At 45.5% G+C, this 22,477-nt stretch overlaps 8 protein-coding genes across 8 annotated transcripts; 4 read left to right on the top strand and 4 right to left on the bottom strand.

The window, feature by feature from the left end:
- Positions 1–230: 230 nt before the first annotated feature.
- On the bottom strand, positions 231–1,043 carry N7462_000141 (uncharacterized protein; the record flags this gene model as incomplete). Its single annotated transcript, XM_057071867.1, has 1 exon — positions 231–1,043. One exon carries the CDS (start codon positions 1,041–1,043, stop codon positions 231–233), a length of 813 nt encoding a protein of 270 aa, XP_056938397.1.
- Positions 1,044–1,938: 895 nt separating this feature from the next.
- Positions 1,939–3,094, top strand: N7462_000140 (uncharacterized protein; the record flags this gene model as incomplete). Its single annotated transcript, XM_057071866.1, has 2 exons — positions 1,939–2,013; positions 2,102–3,094. 2 exons carry the CDS (start codon positions 1,939–1,941, stop codon positions 3,092–3,094), a joined length of 1,068 nt encoding a protein of 355 aa, XP_056938396.1.
- Positions 3,095–3,971: 877 nt separating this feature from the next.
- Positions 3,972–5,252, top strand: N7462_000139 (uncharacterized protein; the record flags this gene model as incomplete). Its single annotated transcript, XM_057071865.1, has 1 exon — positions 3,972–5,252. The coding sequence occupies one exon, from the start codon at positions 3,972–3,974 to the stop codon at positions 5,250–5,252; it is 1,281 nt and encodes a 426-aa protein (XP_056938395.1).
- Positions 5,253–5,932: 680 nt separating this feature from the next.
- Positions 5,933–7,349, bottom strand: N7462_000138 (TauD/TfdA dioxygenase family protein; the record flags this gene model as incomplete). Its single annotated transcript, XM_057071864.1, has 5 exons — positions 5,933–6,283; positions 6,340–6,873; positions 6,937–7,118; positions 7,187–7,229; positions 7,287–7,349. 5 exons carry the CDS (start codon positions 7,347–7,349, stop codon positions 5,933–5,935), a joined length of 1,173 nt encoding a protein of 390 aa, XP_056938394.1.
- Positions 7,350–8,163: 814 nt separating this feature from the next.
- N7462_000137 (alpha/beta fold hydrolase) lies at positions 8,164–9,024 on the bottom strand (the record flags this gene model as incomplete). The annotated part of the gene is made up of 1 exon (XM_057071863.1): positions 8,164–9,024. The coding sequence occupies one exon, from the start codon at positions 9,022–9,024 to the stop codon at positions 8,164–8,166; it is 861 nt and encodes a 286-aa protein (XP_056938393.1).
- A 305-nt stretch (positions 9,025–9,329) lies between these two features.
- Positions 9,330–10,755, top strand: N7462_000136 (TauD/TfdA dioxygenase family protein; the record flags this gene model as incomplete). The annotated part of the gene is made up of 4 exons (XM_057071862.1): positions 9,330–9,619; positions 9,685–10,455; positions 10,501–10,621; positions 10,678–10,755. 4 exons carry the CDS (start codon positions 9,330–9,332, stop codon positions 10,753–10,755), a joined length of 1,260 nt encoding a protein of 419 aa, XP_056938392.1.
- Positions 10,756–11,153: 398 nt separating this feature from the next.
- Positions 11,154–13,021, bottom strand: N7462_000135 (nucleobase cation symporter-1 family protein; the record flags this gene model as incomplete). Its single annotated transcript, XM_057071861.1, has 5 exons — positions 11,154–11,480; positions 11,532–11,782; positions 11,833–12,135; positions 12,191–12,503; positions 12,560–13,021. The coding sequence occupies 5 exons, from the start codon at positions 13,019–13,021 to the stop codon at positions 11,154–11,156; spliced, it is 1,656 nt and encodes a 551-aa protein (XP_056938391.1).
- A 7,104-nt stretch (positions 13,022–20,125) lies between these two features.
- Positions 20,126–20,586, top strand: N7462_000134 (uncharacterized protein; the record flags this gene model as incomplete). Its single annotated transcript, XM_057071860.1, has 2 exons — positions 20,126–20,207; positions 20,381–20,586. The coding sequence occupies 2 exons, from the start codon at positions 20,126–20,128 to the stop codon at positions 20,584–20,586; spliced, it is 288 nt and encodes a 95-aa protein (XP_056938390.1).
- Between the last annotated feature and the right edge of the window lie 1,891 nt (positions 20,587–22,477).

The raw sequence follows: 22,477 nt of genomic DNA, 5'->3' as shown, positions 1-22,477 counted from the left end.
ATTTAGATCGACGAAGAAATATTTTGTCTTGTTATGAATTTTACGTAGTAACCAGTGTCTCGCTTCTTCCCACGTCATAAGAGTTCTACAATTTCTTTACCTTGGGGATTTTGTTTTGAGGAGAAATATGCATGCTCTTATTTTGAAGTGCGAATGGTAGTATTCAATTAAAATAAACTGACGAAAACAATCAATGAGAACCAGAAATTTTCAAGGAAAATGCAACCAAATCATGCTGAAGAAAAATGAACGTATTCGTTTTGAAGGAATGGACTGTATAAGGAGTAGCTTGATGGTCCACTTGGAGCAAGCTCTGTAGGAACAAGTTCGATATCAAAGCGCATGTTAACAAAGCCAAATAGTGTCGTGTAGGTGACAACTCTTGCAATTCGATGAGTCCCATAGGGAAACGATCCCATAACAAAGTACCCGACCAAGCGACCAACACGAGTGCCTAGCAATCCTAGGTATTCAGAAGTGCCATATTCCCACACACGAGAAATGTAATCGGGCACAGACAGTCCACGTTCTTCCGTGTAGAGATATTGAACGATGAAATTACGCACCTCCTTGTTGGTAACGCGGAGAAAGAAGATGTGCTTGAGGCTTTCAATGGGGTGGCGATGCATATAAGCAGCCCGCATGAGATCTGACATGTATGGAGTAGCAGAAGCCGACCGTTCCATCTTGAGAACAAACAAGACACGCTTGGCGACCCGGCCAGCGAATTCGTGAATCTCGTCGGGCGCTCCTCTCTTGCGAAGCGTGGCTACGATCTGCTTATAGCTGCTGTCGTGGCTATCATCCTTAGCCTTAGGGTTATAAGGCAGCCCGAGATCGAGGGCCTCGCGCACACAATCGCTTGGTAAGCCTTTAGACTCTATTTTGACGGTCCAGTCTTTGTTTCTCAAGAAACCACGAAGCGTATAATGTTCCTGACTGACCCACATGGGAACCCGTGGTTGGGCCTCCATCCAGGCCTTCATCTCGAGACCTCGCCTTAAAAAGGCCTCCAGGGTGCAAGTTTCGGGCACGAGACACATTATTTGGTCAGTTTGTGCCATAATTTTGAAAGAAAATGTAGTAGGGCAAACCTAAAATCACTTACAAAGATGGTGTTCGACGTAGAAGACGTCGCATGTAGATGACGACGATGGGAGGATGAGTAGCAATCGAAACCTCTGTTCTCGAGGAATATATACTCGAGTCAAGTCAAATAATAAGTAAGATATCTGGGTCAAGTGGAGAGGAATAAAGAAGAGTAAAGAAATAGACGTGTGAATGCACAAGAAATCGCCATTTCCTTGTATCAAAGAAAAGCATCTATAATAAACAAAGGGAACTTGCAATGGATTGTAAGACAAATTCCCATGCAAAAAAGCGGGTGCAAATGAGTTCAAGGTAGCCGACAGCGTAAGATGAACACAACACAGATCGAAACGTAGCCAATATTAGAGAAGGAAAAGGGTCATCTCGTCTTTACCAAAAGGAATTAGCATTCAAAATGTTGATTATGGCACTATGTTGTTGTAATAAGAAGCGAGACCTCAACTTAAGTCCGTGTGAAAGAGCGACTTAGAGGTGAAGGATGACGAGGAAAATTAAGGCCGGGAGAAGATACAGAAAATTAAACCAAACGTCTTTCTCTCCAGAAGGCAGTAGGGAATTATTCGTCAGTAACTGTTAGCAAGTAGGAAATTTCGGCTTCAGGTTTGCTGCCTGGGGTGGTCAAGCAGCCTTTGGGGGTGGGGTGTAAACAGGAGTCTGTGAAAGACTTCGCGTATGGCTTCATCAACTCTCACCTTATCCCACATAAACTTGAGCTTGAATTTCAGTGCCGCCACGGCATGCCCCACAAAATTATTCCATATTTTTGTTTCCACTCCCATCTTTATCTAAACTTCTCGACTCTTGCTCAAAAGAAACCCAGCTCAAGAGATGAAACCGGAACCGGAGGAAGAGTCGTTTAATTCTCACGGGATATTGCCCGCTTCAAGCCCGGGGCGAACTCGGGTATGTCTCATTTGGATATTCGGGGAAGACGGTCCAATACCACTGCGGTAAATTTCACAGAGAGCTAAGTTCTGTTGCATGATCACAGTTTTACAAATGCGATGCGCTGAGCGACCAGACCGATATTCTCGACTATGAGTGTACCGCCACCGATGTTGCCAGTGTCTGGAATAGCATCCTCGCGTACTGGTTCCCACCTGATGAAGGGTACCAGCTTCGCTTGGAACATCGACTGGAGTGGGTGGAGGTATATGTCATCCGCGTCGCAGTGCGTCCTCACGAGCAGGACATCACCTTCAATCCTGTGTTCCTTGTCCGATGCTATGGCGCCCGCGCTGATGTGCCCCACATGGGAACCTGGGAGCAGACGATGGTGCAAGTCCCCATCAGTGTCACCGAAGTCTGTCGCAGCATCAGTGCAAATGGCCGTCCTGCGTTTGGAGCGATCGCATGTGCAGATATCGTGCGTCTATGCGAGTTTCACCTCCTTGATGGAACCATGAGAGCTTGTGATACATGGCCGGGGGTGTATTTCCTCAGTCTATTCAAGGAGGACATCCAGGAGTATCTTGACTATGTGAAGGCGGAATTTGCGAAGGAATGGGGCCATCCTTATTCTAGTTACTGGGATAGTGACGAAGGACCGAAGAGACCAGCAGGGGCCTGGGACCGAGACAATAAGCCCACACGAACTCTGAATACCTCGGTTGCAACCGACGATGGGAATGCTTCCATGGTGACTTCAAGTGCCGGAAGCAGTGACCTGGACACCGATAGCGATTGTGATATCAAAATGGAGAATGATGCTGACAGTCACCTAAAATACACAAGTGTCAGCACTGATGGAACGATCAGAATGGAAGATGAGGAGGAGGATGTCAAGCTCAGAACTGAGAGTGAAGACGGAAAGGATGAGGATCAACGGGAGAGTGGAGACGACGGAGAGGAGGATCTTCGGAATTCAAGCCGGGGTAGCAGCAATTTCCGAATGGATAGCTCTGACAACGGTGGCGCGACTATCATCTTGACTGATGTCCAAGTGGAGATTGTTGTCAGGACTGGATCAACTCGCTTCGATTGAACAGCAAACAAAAAGCTGTTGAACAGACCGTTAGCCAGGCTTGATCCATGGACTATTGAGAGCTGAATCCTGGACTGGCAGAAAGGGATTCATGGTGGTCAGATGATGATCAGCCCACAAGTTGCATGGATGATGAAAAAGGCTAGTTACACCCTTAAAACTCGAATTGAGGCACGCAAATGGAAGCAAATAATATGCATGTCTTACGATTGAACAGGGCAATAAAGGAAGGAAGTAGCTGGGAGAGGTTCACCACCACCTAAACATAGAAGCTAAGCCTCGCCCGATTTGAAGTAAAATGCCCAATCAAAAAATGCGTAATGATATAATTTGCAATGAATTTGCTTGATTGATCAGCCCATGCAACGTGTCTCCTGATTCCTACAAGCCCCCACAAGGCAAGGCAACGGTCGAGATGGTGGAGGTATGACATCACTCACCGGGTACTCGGATAAGCTTCAAGATCCAACATTGCAGGTTCAGAGGTTTCAGGAAACGCACTGCCGGGCTTCTAGAAAGAGAAAGGAGGGAAAATGGACCCATTTTTAGCCCAAAACAGCCGATACTTGGGGTCGAAGTACCTGAAACCGTCATTATGATGCAATCCAATACAGATTGTTGGTCTATATAGAACCCCATTGCCAAGAGAACTGTGGCAGTTCAAGCTTTCTCTTAGTTCCACCACTTGAACCTTGTTCAAATCATCTCAGACATTCATTCGAAACCCCTGTTTTGGAATCAAAGCTTGCGTCAAATCGCCGTTGCAAAATGACTACCAAGAATGCCTCACCCCATCACCTCCATAAGTATAACTCCTTTATTTCCACTATACATCTTCAAACCGTCTTACGATTTTATAAACAGACTTGGTCATTGGATGCCAGCGGACCATGCAGCGCATCGTGAATGGTTGGGCAACGTGATTGAACAAGTTGACAAGAAGCAGTCAGACCTGCATCCGGTTCTTCAAGAGTTCAAAAATCTTATCGAGACCGATACACGGGTTTACATGCTTCTAGAAGGGATGTTCCGGGAAGTACCCCACAAGAAACCATACAGACAGGATCCGACTGGCGGCCCTCAGATCCGTGACTATCATCATTTCCTCCAAGTCCTAAACCATCTGCTCACATGCGCCCCATCATGGACGGACAAAGCTCACCGTGTAGGACTAGTCGGCTTACCGATTAATGCAGTCCTGGACTGGCCTATGGGTACTCCGAGCGGGTATGCTGCTTTCCTAGACCCGAAGATTAACGTCATGTTGAAGAAAATTCTCAATGCATGGGGTGAGTATCTACGCTCGCCGGATTCAGCACGCGTCTTGAACACTACCTATCATGGATGGTTCGGAGAGACCGGCTGCCGCGACCTCACGGCGGCAGCAAAGGTCGGTCCAACAGCGGCTGAGAACCTGGAATTTCATCAAATGTTCGAATGTGATCCATCGGCACCTAATTATGGGTTCAAGTCTTGGGACGACTTCTTTACCCGACCATTCCGTATTGGAATGCGACCGGTCGCAGAGCCAGAAAATAATAGAGTCATCGCCAACGCATGCGAATCCAAACCGTACCGGGTCGCTCATAATGTTCAAGGTCGTGATCGGTTCTGGATCAAGAGCCAGCCTTACTCGGTCCTGGATATGCTAGGTCACGATTCGCTTGCATCTCAATTTGTGGGCGGCACTATTTACCAGGCATTTCTCAGTGCACTGAGCTATCATCGATGGCACGCTCCTGTTTCGGGGAGAGTGGCGAAGGCTTATGTGGTGGACGGAACCTACTATTCCGAGCCTCTGTTCGAGGGCGTTGGGAACCCACAGGCTACTACTAAAGATATCGATCTCGCAGGAGAGGTCATTTCACAGTCGTATATCACGTCAACGGCTACACGAGCACTTATATTTATTGAAGCGGATGAACCTGCCATTGGTCTCATGGCTTTTATTGGTGTCGGCATGGCAGAGGTTTCCACGTGTGATATCACTGTGAAGGAAGGTGATCACGTCAAGAAGGGAGACCAGATTGGCATGTTCCACTTTGGAGGGTCTACACACTGCCTGCTTTTCAGGAAGGGAGTGGATATCTCGGGCTTCCCACAACCAGGAATGGAAGAGAACATGCCTGTGCGGAGCCATCTGGCAGTGGTTTCGTGAAGATGTCGAGAACTTCGGGTCACGGTGTAAATAACAGGATATTACTGCATATTATAGGAAGTTCTTGCAGGATTTTTATATATGAAATGAAAATTGAACAAGCAACATATTCTAGGGCCGGTGCCATGACAGGAGAATCAAGATTGTCATTGTAGAACAAGAGTGAAGGGTGTTGCTAAATCCAGATGAAAAAAAAGAAAAGAAAGAAGCTTCAGAAGGAATTTTGGATTAAAATTGAGGTTTCAACTTCTAGAGATGCTAATATCTAAAGTCTTGTCTATGATGCATATTCCCAAGATATTTGCCCACTATTCCTGTAATAGCTCCAATACAATCTAGGGTCGACGTTTGTATTGATCATTACCTGGTAGAGATAAACCCATATCCTGGCCCTGAAATAAAAATGGTCAATGGCATCTTACAACAGTTGTTTGTTGAGCTTCAATTCAATAAGATTGGGCAAGAGAAGCGCTACTGAGGAAATCATGAGGTAAGATCCCTGTAATATCATGACATTATAGAAGATATACCTATCGAATGTGATTATAGACATGTAGGAGGAAGATGCAAACTCAAAAAATTGATTCAACTCAAAGCTGCGCATACTAACAGCGATTCTGGGGGCAATGAGTGACAATGTAACATCTACCTCAGGTCTTCCCTCGCCGTCAATGTAGTATCTAGGCAGAGGAAGAGATTGGCACAGGGCCCTGGGGGCCGATACTGCCACTGATGTTCGCTTGATGCATAGTTCGGGGACCCATTTCAATTGGGTAATCGATCGCTGAATGGAAAACCCCGTAGTTGTCCCAAATAACCATGTCGCCCTCCTCGACGGGGGCCAATAATATATATTCTGGCTTAAGAATACGATTTTGGATGCCTAGGATGAACTGGCGTATTTCGGAAACATTTTCCATAACTTGAGGATCTTCTTCTCGAGACCTGCGAATGTATAATTTACGTGCGCAGATCCCATGCACTTGAAATGCCTTCTCACCGGTCAGTGGATTTACCCAGACCATTGGATACTGTTTCAAAATCAGCACAGGAATGGCTGACAAAAGAGTATGTCATTGAAACTTACCTTTTTGACCGCAGCTCGGTCAAAATCTCCCAGTTCTTCGATCGTCAGTCTCTCACCACCCTCTGCGAGACCCAAGCCAGTTGAATTCCCCTTGCAACGTTCAATCCATTTATACGGATATGGCGCATATTCAACCCAGCTATGATCAACCATTTCCTGTTCAGCGGTAGTCAACATGGAATACAGTTGAGAAGTGCTGAAGAACGCGGTCTGCCCTGGTGCAGACTCGATGCTTTGACCAGATCCATCAGCCCACTGAACAGTGAGATTTGGCCCTCGAGGAAGCTTCAAGCAGCGTAAGGTTGTGAACCATGCAGGGTCCTTTCCGTACAAAGGGGCATCGATATGCCAGCGCTGGAAGCGAGTTACGCCCTTTTGGAACTCCTCCAGGGATGGCGGAATCGCATGAAAGTCATTGCTGAGGCCTCTGTCAATGGTGTGGTTTTTGATACCGTAGTGGTCTAGTCCCTGGAAGCCTTTGCCAATTAGCCGTACATTCTCAGCGCCGGGTATGCCGACCACTTCTCTCCCTTGCTAAAGACTTCGTATTAACCTCTATGCTTGTGGATTCATCAAGGTTTACAAAGCATAACATACTGCAAGCAGTCCACCTTTGGCGCGAAATGTAGTCAGGTTTCCGTGACTGTGACCGTCCGTTGCCTTTGGATCTAGCCGAGTCACTAGTTCCCATTGCTTCCTTGGATCCAAGTCAGGCTGACTCTTGACAACAACGACTTTATGACGCCAGACTGCCGCCTTGAGGCGATTGACGTCCTCATCTGTAAATGAGGAGTTAGTAAGCTTATCGAGAAATACCAGCAAGGCTGTGGGGTTGACCAAGACCCACCTGAAATGTCATTCAAATCAATTCCAGTCACTCGAGCCCCAAACTGTGGAACCATCAGCCCCTGAGGCCACACCCAAAATTTGGTTCATAAGTTACCTACATTGAATTTCTGTTCAGCACTCCGTTCAACGGTCGTCGCAGTAAAAGATGAATGTTCTTTCATTTTGAGACCTTGAGTATGAGATCTTCCGTCTAAATCTTGTGAGACTCCAGCTTATTCAAGAGCCATCTCTCTCTCCAGTGGCCTGAATCCAAGATAATTGTGGTCTTTTATCGACCTGATTGACACATATCAATCTGGTGCTCAAGTCCTTATCTTCCCCGGCCGCAACTCCGGCCGTGACCCCGGCCGAACGCGGGTGGCATCCCCGCATGATAAATGTTGGGCGTGAGCTAGAGACAGGTACTCCACACACGTAAAGGGACTTATCAGAATCGATATTCTTCTTTGTAGGTTCATGAATGTCATTATTCACTCACAGATACCTTTTACTGCCCCGGGAGCTTTAGGTGATTTATGGCCGTCTGTCGCGGCCGACGCTTGGTAGTCGACGAAGACCTCTCTTGTTTTCATGGAGATCTTTTGTTCCTGCAAATTAACTATGCTCAACTAGAAACCTTGTTTGACTTTCCAAGAATAACTGTGCATGACCTAGATGAATATAAAATTAATATTTGAGTATCTTAAAGAAGCGTCGGATAACGATCCTATAAATCAGGCGTTCATTGGTTGTCGAGGAAGGAACCCGAATCCAGTTAGACTAAGACTATATGAAGACCGATGACGCCGTCCAGATATGACAGTAAGAAATATGAAGGCGAGGAGGACGAAGGGATGAAGCCCAGGGTGATTCGGGATAATATCAACAGGGTGTTGGTGAAGGTGGCCATCCGTGAAGGGAGGCGACTTGCTCCAAGATACTCTTAGCCATCCAGATTTTGAAATGGGAGTAAATTAGAAATGAACTCTCAAATTACTATTTATCGATTTTCTCTAAAAGCACATTGATGGCCTTGGTGGTTAGGGCCGGCTCTTGTATAATTATTTGATGTCCAACTCCCCCAAGAACTTCTACCCACGCATTGTCTCCAATAACTTCCTGAAGACCAACAGACCTTTCTGGGGGTGATATAACATCATTTCCTCCGGATAAAAGCAGAGTGGGGGCACATATGGATCCATAATCTGGATCCAAATGATCAAGGCCTGCAATAGCCTCACACGCCCGAGCGTAGGACTCGGCATCGCAGCTCAAAACAGCGTCTCGTACGATTTGTCGCATTTTGAGTGCGACGACAACGTCCGAGGGAAAGTTGGAGGTCACTGCAATTTCTGCCGCAGCTTCGATGCCCTTTTCTCGAGTTGTGGCTGCTAGCCTTAACATTCGCTCTCGTGCGGCTGGGATGTGGGAGAACGAACGGCCCGCCCCCAGGAGAGCGAGTCCACGAATTTTATCAGGGTACCGAGCGGCGTAGTGCAACGAGATGATAGCGCCGAGGCTGTGGCCGATGAATAGTATTTGTCCTTTGGAGAGCTCTTCTGAAGTACCCTGGAGAGATGCCACGAGATGTTCCAGGTCGTCGACATATCGAGGAATGGAGAGAATGGGATCTGCAGACGACAGAAGTGACTTGCCAAATCCCTCCAGGTCAACACTAACTAGACAATTTTTTTCAGGTAAAAGCGCAGGCAAAATTGTTCGAAATGTTTCTGTGGATCCACCGAGGCCATGAAGAAGAATAATCAGATCCCCCGATCGATTTCCGCTCTTCGTGAAATGTAAACGAGCTCCCTTGAGGGTTTCGTGGTAGCACGATATTTCGGAAAGAGAATTCATAGTGTGTTGATTCTTGTTGCAAAGATCAAAATTTTTACCCAGGCATTATACACTTTCCTCACATAACGAAGTATATGATAGCGAGCCAAAATTATTTGGCCAATCTGTACTTCGTACTGCAGGGAATGTTATCACCGGATCCGATCACGGCCGAGCTAAAAGTATCGAAGCCTCCCATAAACGGCTTGAGACTCGGCCGCTCTCGACTTGCCAAGAAAATAAAATAATGAGGCAGATTTGAAATAAAAGAGGAATATAGTATTCTGTTCATGGATTTTGACCAAGATCAATCTCCAGCCACCAATATGGTATTCGCAGTTTCCACAACTGCGACGCAAGCAGAATCTACCAAAACTCTTACGGTTCGCGAGGTTTACGAGCCTCCCGCTGCAGATAAAAGTAGCGGGCACGTGGTACCTATTCAACATGACAATGAAGTTGATTTTGGAGCTGAGGTGTATGGCATCGACTTGAATAATTTCACATCGGCTGATTTCGCTTTGATCTCCGATGCTCTCCACCGCCATAAGCTGCTTGTTTTCAAAGAACAGCCTGAGATGCTTACTCCACAACAGCAATATAGACTCACATCATGGTGCGTACAAAATTATTATCAGCGTTTTTTGAATTGGTAGCGCTGATCGCTTTTCGCCAATACAGCTTCGATCCCAATGAGAAGACAGGAGGATTTGCCCACGGTGCAGACCCAGTCCTCCTCTCACAAAATGGCGTCACCATATATGGTCTACCAAATAGACCAGCAATCAATGTACAGCCTCAAGTCCATATCCTAGGTCGTGGCGAAGTGCCTCCTGGTCATTATGACTTCCCGCCTGGATTTAAAGTGAAAGGGATTGATCATGTGGATTTTCATATTCCACCCCACCTTCCACAGGACAAGCGTGATGCTGGAGCTAGTCGCTTCTACCAGTGGCATTGGGATGGATCGCTGTACAAAATTCCTCCTCCACGGGTGGGTTGTCTACTAGCTGTCCGTACCCCCAAGGGGCCCGATGTGACTGTCCACTGGGGAGATGGCACAGGAAGAACCATGAAGATAGCACCAGGTGCGACCGCTATGGTTGCTGGATCTCGAGCTTTGGAGCTCCTTGATCCAGAACTTCGGGCGATCGTGTTGAACAGTCGTATCGAATATGCCCCCCATGCTTTCCAGTGGATGTCGACAGCACGCAGTACTCAGCTTGGACATATACTTGAAACTGAGGGGCGAGAGATGCCATTGGATAAGCTTTCACCCTGGTCTGACGAGAATACTTGCGTTTACCCTATGGTGTGGACTAATCCGGTAACTGGGGAGAAGTCTCTACAAGTTCATGGCCAGGGGGCCTTCAAACTCTATTTGAAGAGCGGGCCCGATGCGAAGGAAACCGTGGTGACGGACTTAAAAGAAGTTCGTAATTTTATGGATAGGTAAGTTATGTTTTTACTTGAAGCTGCCGTTTCTTGACCAAAGAGGAAGCTTACAAGCCCCGAAAGAATTATGAGTCCTGTGCTCTCCCCGGAAAATATATATGCGCACCCTCACCAGGAGCAAGATGTTATTCTCTGGTACAATCGGGCATTATGGCACAGCATTGTAAGTTACTGATTATAGCAATCTTTGAGGTACTTTAAATTGCTGACCTACCATAGACTGAATTTCCCGAAGCGTATGGTCCGCGGATTATGCACCAGTGTAATATTGCAGCTTCGGACCATCCTTTAAACTAGAATGATTATCCAGTACTCTTAGGATTTAGTATTTCAATTTATTTGAAAATTTCGAGTTTTTAAGATCATGCAACCTTCCTTTTTAATCTCCAAATCCTTTGATCAATCCTCTTTCATTACCTTTCAATGTCCTGACCCTTTAGGCTAGATGAAGTTAGTAAGCTGAAAAGATGGAAGAAACTACATTAGGGAATAATAGTTGACATTTGTGCGATGAAGTTCTTACCTGAAATTTGTGTCAATTTAAAGGATTATAAATTCTGAATTGGCTAGCCGTCTTATTTCAAGGCAGATGGATTGTCTGGCGAGAGCGCCTCAGAAAATTTATTTGGAGAATCCATTCATATTAACTCAGATGAACAGAAGTAAAACAGTCATCAGTAACCCGAGCTTATATGCTAGTATTCTTTTGACTTTTCTACAAAATGCGCTACCCTTCCTTGCAGCCTTGTATCGGCCTCCAAGTCAGAGTCGACAGCCTCAATCGGTCGCACAACACCGGGAACCGCACAGGGAATTAGCGTATCTCGGTCGGGCCAAAAGTAATGCAGACAGAAATAGAGAGTCAGGGAGACACAGAATCCATATAGATAATTGATGGCGTATAGATGCTGCAATCCCACGTTGATATCGACACTATTAGGAGTCACCGCATGTGCCAAACCTGGCAAAAGAGGTATAATGACCACTAAGTTGCACACAAGGGCGCGCCAATTTGTACCAAGCTTTTATAGATTAGCTTCCATCGGTTCAATCAAGCGTTAGAAGTTACGCACCCGATAATAATAGATCCCTCGTGGATCATATAAGGCCGGAACGTCGTACTTCCGTCGCTTGATGAGCCAGTAATCGCAGCATAAAATACCCGCTATGGGGGCCATGAAAATTGCATAGGCTCCCATAAAACTCAGGAAAGTGGCGCCGTTTTCAATAATTATCCACGGACACAGTGCCCATCCACCGAGAAGCATACATAAAATCATGCCGCGCTTGATATTGATCCACTTCGGGCACATAGTCGTCATGTCTATATCGCCATTAAAATCATTTTCATTGCCATCTTGGTGGGGTGCATACCATTAGCAAATGGAAGAGAGTTGGCAGATATATTGTTGCAAATCTGGGCCAGTAACCAAAGCGACGCGCAAAAAAAGGCCGCTGCTCGTCCCCCAGCAGATCCTTGCCACTGGTCAATAATCTCAAGCGGACTCCATAAGATACTTCCATAGACACGCTTAGACGCCCCGGCTGCAATTATTCCAAACAGGCCAGTGATGACTTTGAATAAAGGAATCATTGGAAGTTGCCAAATAGTGCTGCGAGGCTTCTTGCTGAAACGCGAAAAATCGGAGATATTGACCGCAAGGGTGGAAAATCCGCCTGTATTTCCGATGAGTAAAACAAAATTGAATTTTTAAAACCCTAAAGTCCATACCAGTTATTGAAGTCATGTTCATCAGCCACAGCCATGCTCTTTCTGAACCATGGACCGTGGGAGGCTGGTGAAACATAGCACTGCCCCCTCCCGCTTTGACAGAAATCCAAATAACCATACCGAGCGCCATTGGGGGGACCAATATTGACTTGAATATGAACATATACTGCAACTTATGCGTAGGAATGAAGAGGAAGGGTGCTTGTATTATATGATAGATTAGGTATGAAACCATTCCCTGGGTTGTTATAGCAGCCGACTCTGGCAAATGATTGGGGAGATTGGCATAACTGGGCCAGATAGCAGTTATGATCTATGGTAAAGTTCCAGTTAGGAAAAAATTTCCAAGGAAATTGAGCAACTACTCACAGGGGTCACGCATTGGCCTCCATAAGAGCTTTGGATACCAAACCAAAACAAGGCCAGGACGGCACGAGAGGCAACGCAGAAATAACCAAAATACGTCCCGTAACTCGCACGAATTGCCACGGGAAAGGGAATGTGAAGGTCCGCGCCCACAACTCCATTAAGGACAGTTGGAATCGCATTGCATAGCGCTGCAACCAGGGTCAACAATACGGTGTCTGTGGCAGACAAGCCAGAAGCATACGCTGAACTTGCTGCTGACCAGGTCGAAACGGTCACCAAGTCTGACAGCCAATACTGTGTAAACGTCCAGCCTGTCCAGGTCCACTTCTCCGGGGGAACTGGGTCTTGGTCCGCATTGCTCCAGACATTTTGTGGAGCGATACTACTTTCCTGCTTCGGCAGGGCCCAATGCTGGCGATGGAGCATCCGCATTGCAACGGTTGATAGTCGGCCATTTGCCATTTTGTGGGCTGGCACGAGTGTTTTGAAGGACGTGTCTCCCTACATTCCGGTTACACAACCAAGGCTATCTCTGCAATGCCTGAATGGTCAAAGTCTCGCCCAGCCAAGCTTGTACTACAGTCTATCGGATCATTCCTATTTGTTATCGTAGCCGCTATCATCAAACTTTAGCCGTAGCGTCGGCCGAGCTGATAATGAAAAGATAGTTCTCTTTCTGCGGGGTAAACACCACCCGTGTTTCATCCGGTTCTCATGCGGATTGTTATTGATCGCTTCACGATTGAGTCAATTACAGGTTCAAAAGTGAGAATATGATGTATCCCTCTACGCGGAGAAAACGGTTGACTTGTGTCGAGTGCACACGTCGAAAGATCAAGTGTGACAAAGTATTGCCATGTCGAAACTGCCGCCAAAGGTGAGATATTAAGAGTCCGATAGGCAACAAGAAGAATTTTAACATGATTTCAAAAACACAGGGGCAATACTTGTTACCGCTCAGATGTTACTTATCCGTCCCCGACAGCTATAGCAACTCCGCGGAGTCTTCAAAGGGAACCTCGACAGGCAGTACTCACGGGTATTCTTGCTTCTTGCCTCAACGAGCTGCAAACAACACTACAATCAGCGAATGCAAGAGAAAATGGACTGCACGCTGCCGATGTCAGGGAGAGCGCTTTTTGCGCAACTGAAAATACGTCCTTCGTTCGAGCATCGTCGGACAAAGAAGATTCTGCTGAGAGTCGCGAAGCAGCAGAAATTGAGGATGCCGCGACTATTCTGGAGTTTTTGGCCTGGGGTCGACGAAAAGCTCCCGATTTTGAAGATATGGTCACAGATCCATATTCAACTGCTTCGCAGTCACCTGGGGACGTGTCCTTGAATGATGATTCGATGAGTACTCATCCATTACGATTCACAGATCACCCATCATCCCTTCCGCTTCTCCAGCTTCTTCTTCCAAATGAAGCTATTATTTGTCAAATGGTCGATTATCATTGTGAATGTCTTCTTTGGTATCACGCATCATTCCACGGGCGGATATTTCAGGGCCAAGTTGAACGGTTTCTCAAAGAAAACCAAAGTCGCCTTGATCACCACCACGTTGATCTTCAATGGTCTGCTCTTCTATTCGCGGTATTGGCAGGGAGCATTACGTGTGCTCCAAGAAAGATTGCGGCGACATGGGGGTTTGAGGACCGAGAACGAACAGTACTTGCTCAACAATTCTTCAAAGCCGCTCTAGTCTGTCTAAACCTGGCGGATTTTACAGCGCGACATTCACTTTATGGTGTTCAGTGCATCACCACGATGACGATAAGCGCCCACTTGCTTGGATTCTCTAATAGCCACTCTGTTAAACTAGCTTCTGCTGTCAGAATTGCACAGAGTCTGGGGATGCACCGACTTGGCGCAGGGAGTGATGATCGAGCATCTAACCGAGTCAGAAGGGAGATTGGTCGCCAGTTGTGGACAGAATTGTGTATTCAAGATTGGTTCTCAATCCCATTTTCTGAAAGCTACCTCATACACCGAAGGGATTTTAATACTCAGAAACCCTCAAATTGCATGAATGACGAATCTATGACACCTATGCCTGAGAATGTGCCGACTTCTCTAACTTACCATCGAGTGCTACACGATATTGCAACTCTGATGCCCAAACTCCACGATGACCTTTCTGTATCTCAGACACTTTTCACAAAATACGATTATGTCATTCGATATGACACTCAGATGCGCACCTTGGTCAGCAAAAATGTTCCAGATTGTCTGCGCAATATACCGTTGGAGCCCTCATGGCCAAAATATATTCCTTGGGCCCGACATTGTTTAGCGATTAGCTCAGCTCATAAGATTATCATGATTCATCGTAAATTTCTCTGGGCCAGTTTTACCAACTCAGCCTTTACTTTCACACGAAAGACTTGCCTTGCAGCAGCCAAGACAATCGTTCGGGAGCAAAAGCAGGTTGCTACCGAAGACGGACCTATTCTTTGGATTTACCATGCATTTACCGTCGCAGCTAGTGTAAGATCGTAATATTGTGAATTTGAATCATCCGAACTGACAACGTCTAGATCATACTCTGCTTAGACTTGTTCTTTCCACCGCTTCCTGATTCAAATCAAGGCACCAACCGCGCTTTGGTAAATGAAATGATTAGTATTCTGTCTCAAAGCGAGACCAGCATGATTGCCACTCGCGGTATCGGCATATTGCGTCTATTGTTGAAACTAGAGAGCGATCGAAGAGGTATCTCATCGGTGTGGGATATTCGGTCTTTTGTTCAATCGTTCTGCGAGAAAGAAAGGTCAGGAAACGATGAAGGGGATGATCATATCACTGCAAATCATCCTTTATTAGCGAAGGATAACTCACAATCACCCTTCTCGGAGTTCCCTCATTTCGATCAATTGATTCAAGATAACTATTCAGACGACCTTTATGGTCACCCACTTCTTCCCAACTCCAAATTTTCAACACATGATACTTTGGAGGATATATTACTGCTTGCACAGAATGGAGGGTCATGAATTGAAATTAAATGCTCTATCCTGAAGACACCAATTCTATTTGTAATTTCGCAAAGGGTCCAGTTCTCAAGCTTACTGATATGAAAAGCTAACAACAGAAGATGAATATTTAGCATCATTGAGAGACACAGCTTGCGCCATCAGTAGACCGCGCACAACCACGAGGACAGGGATATGACGGATTATACTGCCACAAGAATAAAGGATCCGTTTCATTGGTGAGAACGTTTCCAATCAAACGCGATTGGCTTGGAAGATCATACGAGGCCCTAAAAATATCCAGTGAAGCGACCCGAATTTGACCCCAACCTTGCTCAATGAGGGTTTCAATAGAGGTCCCATACACATATTCACGGAATCCTGACCATCGAATTGCCGACGCGCACTTGTTATCTTATTAAACCAATTTTTAGGCCATGATTTTGAGCTGAATAACTTACCATCGGGCAACTTTCTGCATTTGTGTATAGTGTGAGATCGTAGAATGCATCTTGGGCTTCGGATGGCGTCAAGCGGAAATCTCCCTTGGGATCAGTCAGGATTGCGGTACAATTCTTGATTGCTGCGATTTCTCCTGCGGATTATCATAAAAATAAGCGAGATTTAGATGGAAAGGAGAGGGGTAATTCCTGACCGTGGAGAGAGGGGTTTCCTGTTTTCGAGTTCTCGTTCACACCCATGCAAATGAGCTTCCCAGCATCGGAGCTCGTATGATTGACAATCACTGTTCCGAAAGCCGCGAATGGACAAGGAGATCCGCTGATTTCCAAGGCTGAATTGGCCAAACGCATCCAATGTGCGCGTGTTTCGAAGGATACCCCATTAATCGTCAATTTAGGGTCGGCAAGTGTGGTTGCAAAGGCGGGTGTTAGAAAAGCAATGAAAAGAGTCGTAAGTTGGAAGAACCCTTTCATTTTGAAAAGATTTGAAGGGCTGAGAGATGGTACACTGATAATTCCACGTGTACTAAAATTCAAAGATGGGTATCTCGTTCCCATATACTTGTCAAATCTCAAGACGGAAGAGGTTCGGAGTCCGTGACGGCCGCGACCGGCCGAGGTGATCTATGGCTATAGCTTCCCAACTGATAAGAACAGAAGAGACTTTTTCAAAAGTTGAGAAGATAGGATTTATGATACAGTCATCTGAGAATGGTAGGAAACTTTGGGGGTGGGGGAGGGGAAGGGGAAGACTTCTGAGAGCCTATTTAGAATGACGTGCATGAAAATAATCACGATCGGGTTCATTTGACGTATTTGTAATAGATGATAACTAACTATCGTGCTGTGACCAAGTTCTCTTTAACAACAATATAGTGACACTCTGGCAGCCACAACAACTTCGCCTCCCTTATCAGTAGGGATTCAGATAGACGTATACTTATCTTGACTCTCATGTTCTTTATCCCTTTACTCTTACTATTATGATACTAGATCGTAGTACTGATTATGTAAAAAGAGGAGTCTTTGACTAATATAATATTAACGTGTTTCACTAGTGAGTCGCCACCACTAGTGAGTCGCCACCCTCACCACCTACTACTTTTTGAAAACACTATTTTTCCACCAAAACGCCATATATTTAATTCAACTATTTACTAGGGCACCGAGTAATCTTATGCCCTATATTCCCACATCCAGAACATTGAAATACACGCTTAGTAGTAGGCCTAGAGACCTTAGTAGGCTGCTGAGGAAGCTCTGCATCATCGTTTTGAATAGCTTCAACGCTTGCTGGCAACGTTGAATCTAGAGATATAGATTCGCCGACCGTAGGATCTTGCTGCCTAGATATCTGGCGATTAGACCGTGTGCGTTTTTGACGCTTCTTCTCGTTGAATCTATATAGTTGCCGAATCTCCTCCGCTTGTAAAACAGTGTTGTGAAACGCTAGTTCAGCACCTTTGATTAATTGATCTAGCGCTCTCTCTGTAGGGCTTCCTGGCGACTGTGAGCGCCTATATAGTAGAGCTTTGATAGATGAAGCTTGCTTGCTAAGCTGCTTAATCGTATGTGGCGTAGTAGGCACGAAAGCGCTACTCCTACTACTAGGCCTACTAGTAGTAGGTGTAGGTGTTCGAAGCGATATATTAAGCTTCGATAGGACTCGGTCGGCATCTAGCGGAACTAGGCCGGCGCTGGCGAAGCTTGATTGTATAGTGCTAGGTAGGAAGGCTTCCTGGCGTGCTAGGGTATAGGCTTCTAGGAAGTCGAGCTTGTCGATATGGTTATATCCTAGGCGAGCTTGGGCCTCGATTAAGCGACCGTATGAGCGCTTTAGGATAGCAAAACATCCTATATCTAGCGGCTGTAGAAGATGTGACGAATGCGGCGGTATACAGAGTGGTATAACGTTATTTTGCTAGCAGATTTGGTCGAATTGTGGTGTTAGATGGCTTCCATGACCGTCTAATATTAACAACCGATATTTGCCTTGCGTACGACTAGTAGTCGCTGGAATAAAGAGCTTTTCTAGCCAGCGTAGGCCTATATCGTCGGTAGTCCAACCGTTCGGTGATACTTCGATTCGCCAGTCTTTCGGTAGGTTATCAAACCAGCTAGCAATATAAACCTTCCCTTTGAATACTATACACGGCGGAAGCGAGTAGCCGGTTGCTGATATAGATTCAATTGCTGTTACCCACTCCCGATTTCCAGGTTGTAGTAGAGGCTTCCGACCGTATAGATCCTTCCGTGTAACGATTCTAGTAGTAGATATCAAGCCCATTGCAAAGCCTGTTTCATCAAAGTTATAGATATCGTTAGGAAGGATCCCGTTTTCATCAATTGTACGCTCTACTAGTCTAAACCACGCGCGTAGACTAGTAGGATCTTCGTTTTGCGCACGTTGATAGTCGTAGCGTCTAGAGAAGCGTGTGCAAAGCTCTAGTCGACGTTTAATATAGCGTGTTACCCAGTTAACACCTATATTAGGAGGTAGGAGAGAGGAGGGAAGATATTACCACGCGCTACTAGTAGAAGATTTGCCATATCTTTAATATGCGAAGGCCTAGGGGAAGCACCACGCGTATCAAGCGATAGGATCCACTGGCAAAGCGAATCCTCTTCTTCTTGTGTCAGTTTAAGACGTGGTGATCGTGTATCCTGGCGATAAAGCTTGCCAGCAAGCCTATCGCGTAGTGTTGACCGAGGCACGCTATATAGCGCTGCGGCTTGCGCAGTTGAGCTTACTGAGCCATTTTGAATAGCTTTGATAGCGAGTAGTATCCTACCCTCCCTATCTGGCGATTTAGAGCGCTTTTGGGAACGTTTTGGTGGCATGGTAGGTGGTGGAAGGTGGTAGGTAGAAGATAGGGACGCGTTTTTTGATGGGGTGGCGACTCACTAGTGGTGGCGACTCACTAGTGAAACACGTTATATAACATTTAGGTGAGTAATAGGTATCTTCTATAAACCCTTGCTGTCTGGACCTAACTGGCTTATTCTTACTGACCGCTACTTGTCATAGCTCATAGCAAAGCCAAGGGCTGAATGAAAAATGCATGGTCCATCATGTATAATAGAGGCTCAAGTCAGGCTGTTTGAAGCTTTGATATGCAAGGTCGTACAAGGTGCCCGATGGTTAGGCTCTGTTTCTTGTCGAATCTCAAGGCGAAAAAAGTTCGGAGTCCGACATCTTGCTAGATATATTTATACTACGCCCAGGTTCATTTGTTCTAGGACTAATTTTCCGCTAACAAATTTCCATACATGAACCCTTCAGATCGAATGATATGTTCATTACCAATTCCATAAATTGGTACAGTTATGACTTTATGGGGAGTGGCCACAGCACGCTTGCTCAACTGGCATTTGACATAACGAAAGCTGTGTTTGTAGTCAATTACATTCTTCTGTTCTCATGAGTATACTTACACTCCTTGAGAATTTTCTATCAGAGCGGCTTTAATTTCATCATAGAAGAGAGCTAACTCGTGTTTATTTTCTCGAGAAGAAATCTAAGGTCCGATATGCTAATTTAGATCTAGTTGTAACCTTTAAGCTAGAGGACGTTAAGTGCGAACGATAAGATTCCTCCTAAATCCCTTATATCTCCTTCGAGCTTCTTTAAGGTGCTTTCTCGAAACAGATAGGTAGCACGGCGCCTAGCAGCTTGAATCCGAGCCTTATAATCGGTAGCTAAGACTGTCTGAAATTTCTAGCTCTCTTTATCTAGCTCTTTGATAATCTCCTAGTATACCTGTGTGACCTTGTCAATTTCTCGAAGCAGCTCAAAAAAGCGTCTTCCAAAACAACATGGAATAGAACTCTCAGATCTCAGCCCCTCCGAGCAAAATCTCCCATCGGCAGTCATTTCCGTGCGCGATGTGAGCTTTGCATGGAGCTATAATGCAGGCTTCTTGATCCACAATATTAGTTTGAATATCGACAAAGGTCAATTTTGTTTCATTATTGGGCCAACAGGCTGCGGCAAGAGCACCCTTATCAAGGGAATTTTGGGTGAAACTCCATCGACAAAGGGGTTTTTGTATACGAGACATCGGGAGACAGCCTTCGTGGATCAGACACCCTGGATCCGTCACACATCATTTAGGGAAAATATTTTGGGAATGTCAGATTATTCCAAGACATGGTATCATGAGGTTTTTAGTGCCTGTAGATTGGATATAGAGATGGAAAATCTTCCGAGTGGTCACTGTGAGCTTCTATTCCTATGCGGAAGGCTCTTTTACAAATTCTAATTCTAGTAACAAAAGTTGGTTCCTCGGGGATTTCTCTGTCTGGTGGAAAAAAGCAGCGACTGGCTCTAGCTCGTGCTATTTATTCTCGCAAGAGCGTCGTTTTCCTGGATGATATATTTTGAGGTCTTGATGCTGATACTGAAGAGCATATTTTAAAAACCCTTTTTGCGAAGAACGGCTTATTTCGTCAACGAGGTACAACTGTACTGCTGGCTACATATGCTATACATAGACTTTCATATTCGGACCATATTGTCGCTATGAAAAGCGATGGTACCATTATGGAGCAAGGAACTCTGGAGGAACTCAAAGCCGTAGCGGCTACATAAATCTGCTGAAAGCACAGTATAAAGATAAGACAGATGATGGGCCAGCTGTTCAACAACAGAAGACAAAAAAGGCATGTTCACTGACCTTGACCATAATCAAGACAGTCAAATGAACACAATGAAAGAAGATTTAAACAGGCAAAGTGGAGACCTTTCTCTTTACTTCTACTATTTTGGGTCTGTTCAATGGGCATCAACTGCTCTTTGGATGACTCTCTTTGTGAGTGAAGGTGTTTCGCCTAAGTTGAGGAAACCAATTGTGATTGACTACAGCAGAAGCTTTGAGTGCCTCGTGAAATGTCAAATACCGCTAGGAATTCAATAGGTGGATATGCAGGTTCATATATCATAGCATACTTTGTAAATGGCCTTGGAATGGCTCGACTGAGGTTAATTGCTCGAACCCGATGGGTGCTTGTTGTATGATAAATAACAACTTTCTCGTCCTCACCGCTGGGAATTCGAGATAGAAAACATACTCATCTTCACTCATATAATCTCGGTCCCTTTATTACTCCTATTATACCAGATCTTAGTAACGATTTTATAAAATGAGGAGTTTTTGACTGACAAACTCTTATATACTGAACCAGGGCGCTCTACGGCAAGCTTGCGAATACAGGCAGGATGAGATAGGTCGGCGAACAGACCAACAAAACACCACGCACCACGATAGAGGAAGCCTCCCAAAAGGGAAAGCAGAAGCAGATGATGTGAGAGAGTGTAAAAGTTGGTTCTCTCCCTATCGGAGATGCGAAGCTATATCCTGTAGAGACTGTGTACTAGGAAAGATATCCTCCAATCAGAGACCACCCTTCGTCAGCTATTTCCCCACTGCAGTAGGTTACGATAGGTGCTTACTACAGTATTAAGCTTTGCTGTTGTTACTAAATATGACTAGATGGTTATCGCCTAGTTACAGTATAAAATCAGGAGACTAATTCCAACTTTATGTACTCTGGTGATGAAGTCTTTGGACGAGAGCTGTCTAGAATCAACTAGCTAGTTTGTACTAACCACTACTTTTCCCAAGTACCCAATAGTTATGCTCCGTACTACCAGCGCATTTTGTCAATTGGTATGGTGAGAAAAGGAATAATGCCGGCGATCTCGAGGTCAGAAATCGTTGGGGTCTTGGCCGCTTCATAAAGTACCGGCCCCATCCCGACCGGCCCCCACGTTGCCTATGGAAATCGAAATAAATTATGAGCCCCGCTATTTTGGGGGCTCTGCACCTGCACTTTGTCACACGGGGCTTGACAGTTGTTTTCCCTAACCGCTTTCCTATCGATATTCTTCCATAGCATATAGTTGACAACAACTGTCGTGCACTGGCTTAGAGTTCAGAAAAATAAGATACCAGACTCGTAATGAAGTTGCTTGGTAAATGAGCTACAGGAAAGGAAAACGGCAAGCTTTTGATCTTTTAGTCTAATTATTAGTTGCGGGTTAACACGCCCCGCTGTTTTTGGACACACCAGAGGTTCTTTAGCAGTCTCCACTACAAGACGAACTTCTCATCCGGGCCCACACTAGTACTTACAGTAGCTCGCCCACCACGGGATCATGTGTTGGCCTTCGCTTGGCTCCTGCTTAACAAAGAATAGTAAGAGGCTAGGAAAAGGGGACAAGACAGTCAAAGCGGCAACACTTAATCTCACGACAGCCAGTCAATTAAGCCACACTCTTAGCCTGGCCAATTTCTGAGCAAGGCCGAGTAGATCTCTTTTGGGCGCCTGGGGTTTTGCAGGGAATTGTAAACGTACTAATGCAAAGCTAAGACAAATAGATACAGTATTCCGAGCTGGAGCAGTATCCCTGTTCATTTTCAGACACCCACAGGAGAGAGGACATCCCTTCTTTGCCAAACATGATTTGATTATTGATGGTT

The sequence above is a fragment of the Penicillium macrosclerotiorum genome, assembly GCF_028827735.1.
Source record: "Penicillium macrosclerotiorum strain IBT 26536 chromosome Unknown utg000001l_segment0_segment0, whole genome shotgun sequence".
Taxonomy (NCBI): Eukaryota; Fungi; Ascomycota; class Eurotiomycetes; order Eurotiales; family Aspergillaceae; genus Penicillium; species Penicillium macrosclerotiorum.
The sequence above is the reverse complement of the archived record's forward strand: the minus strand, read 5'-3'. Positions and strand labels throughout refer to the sequence as shown.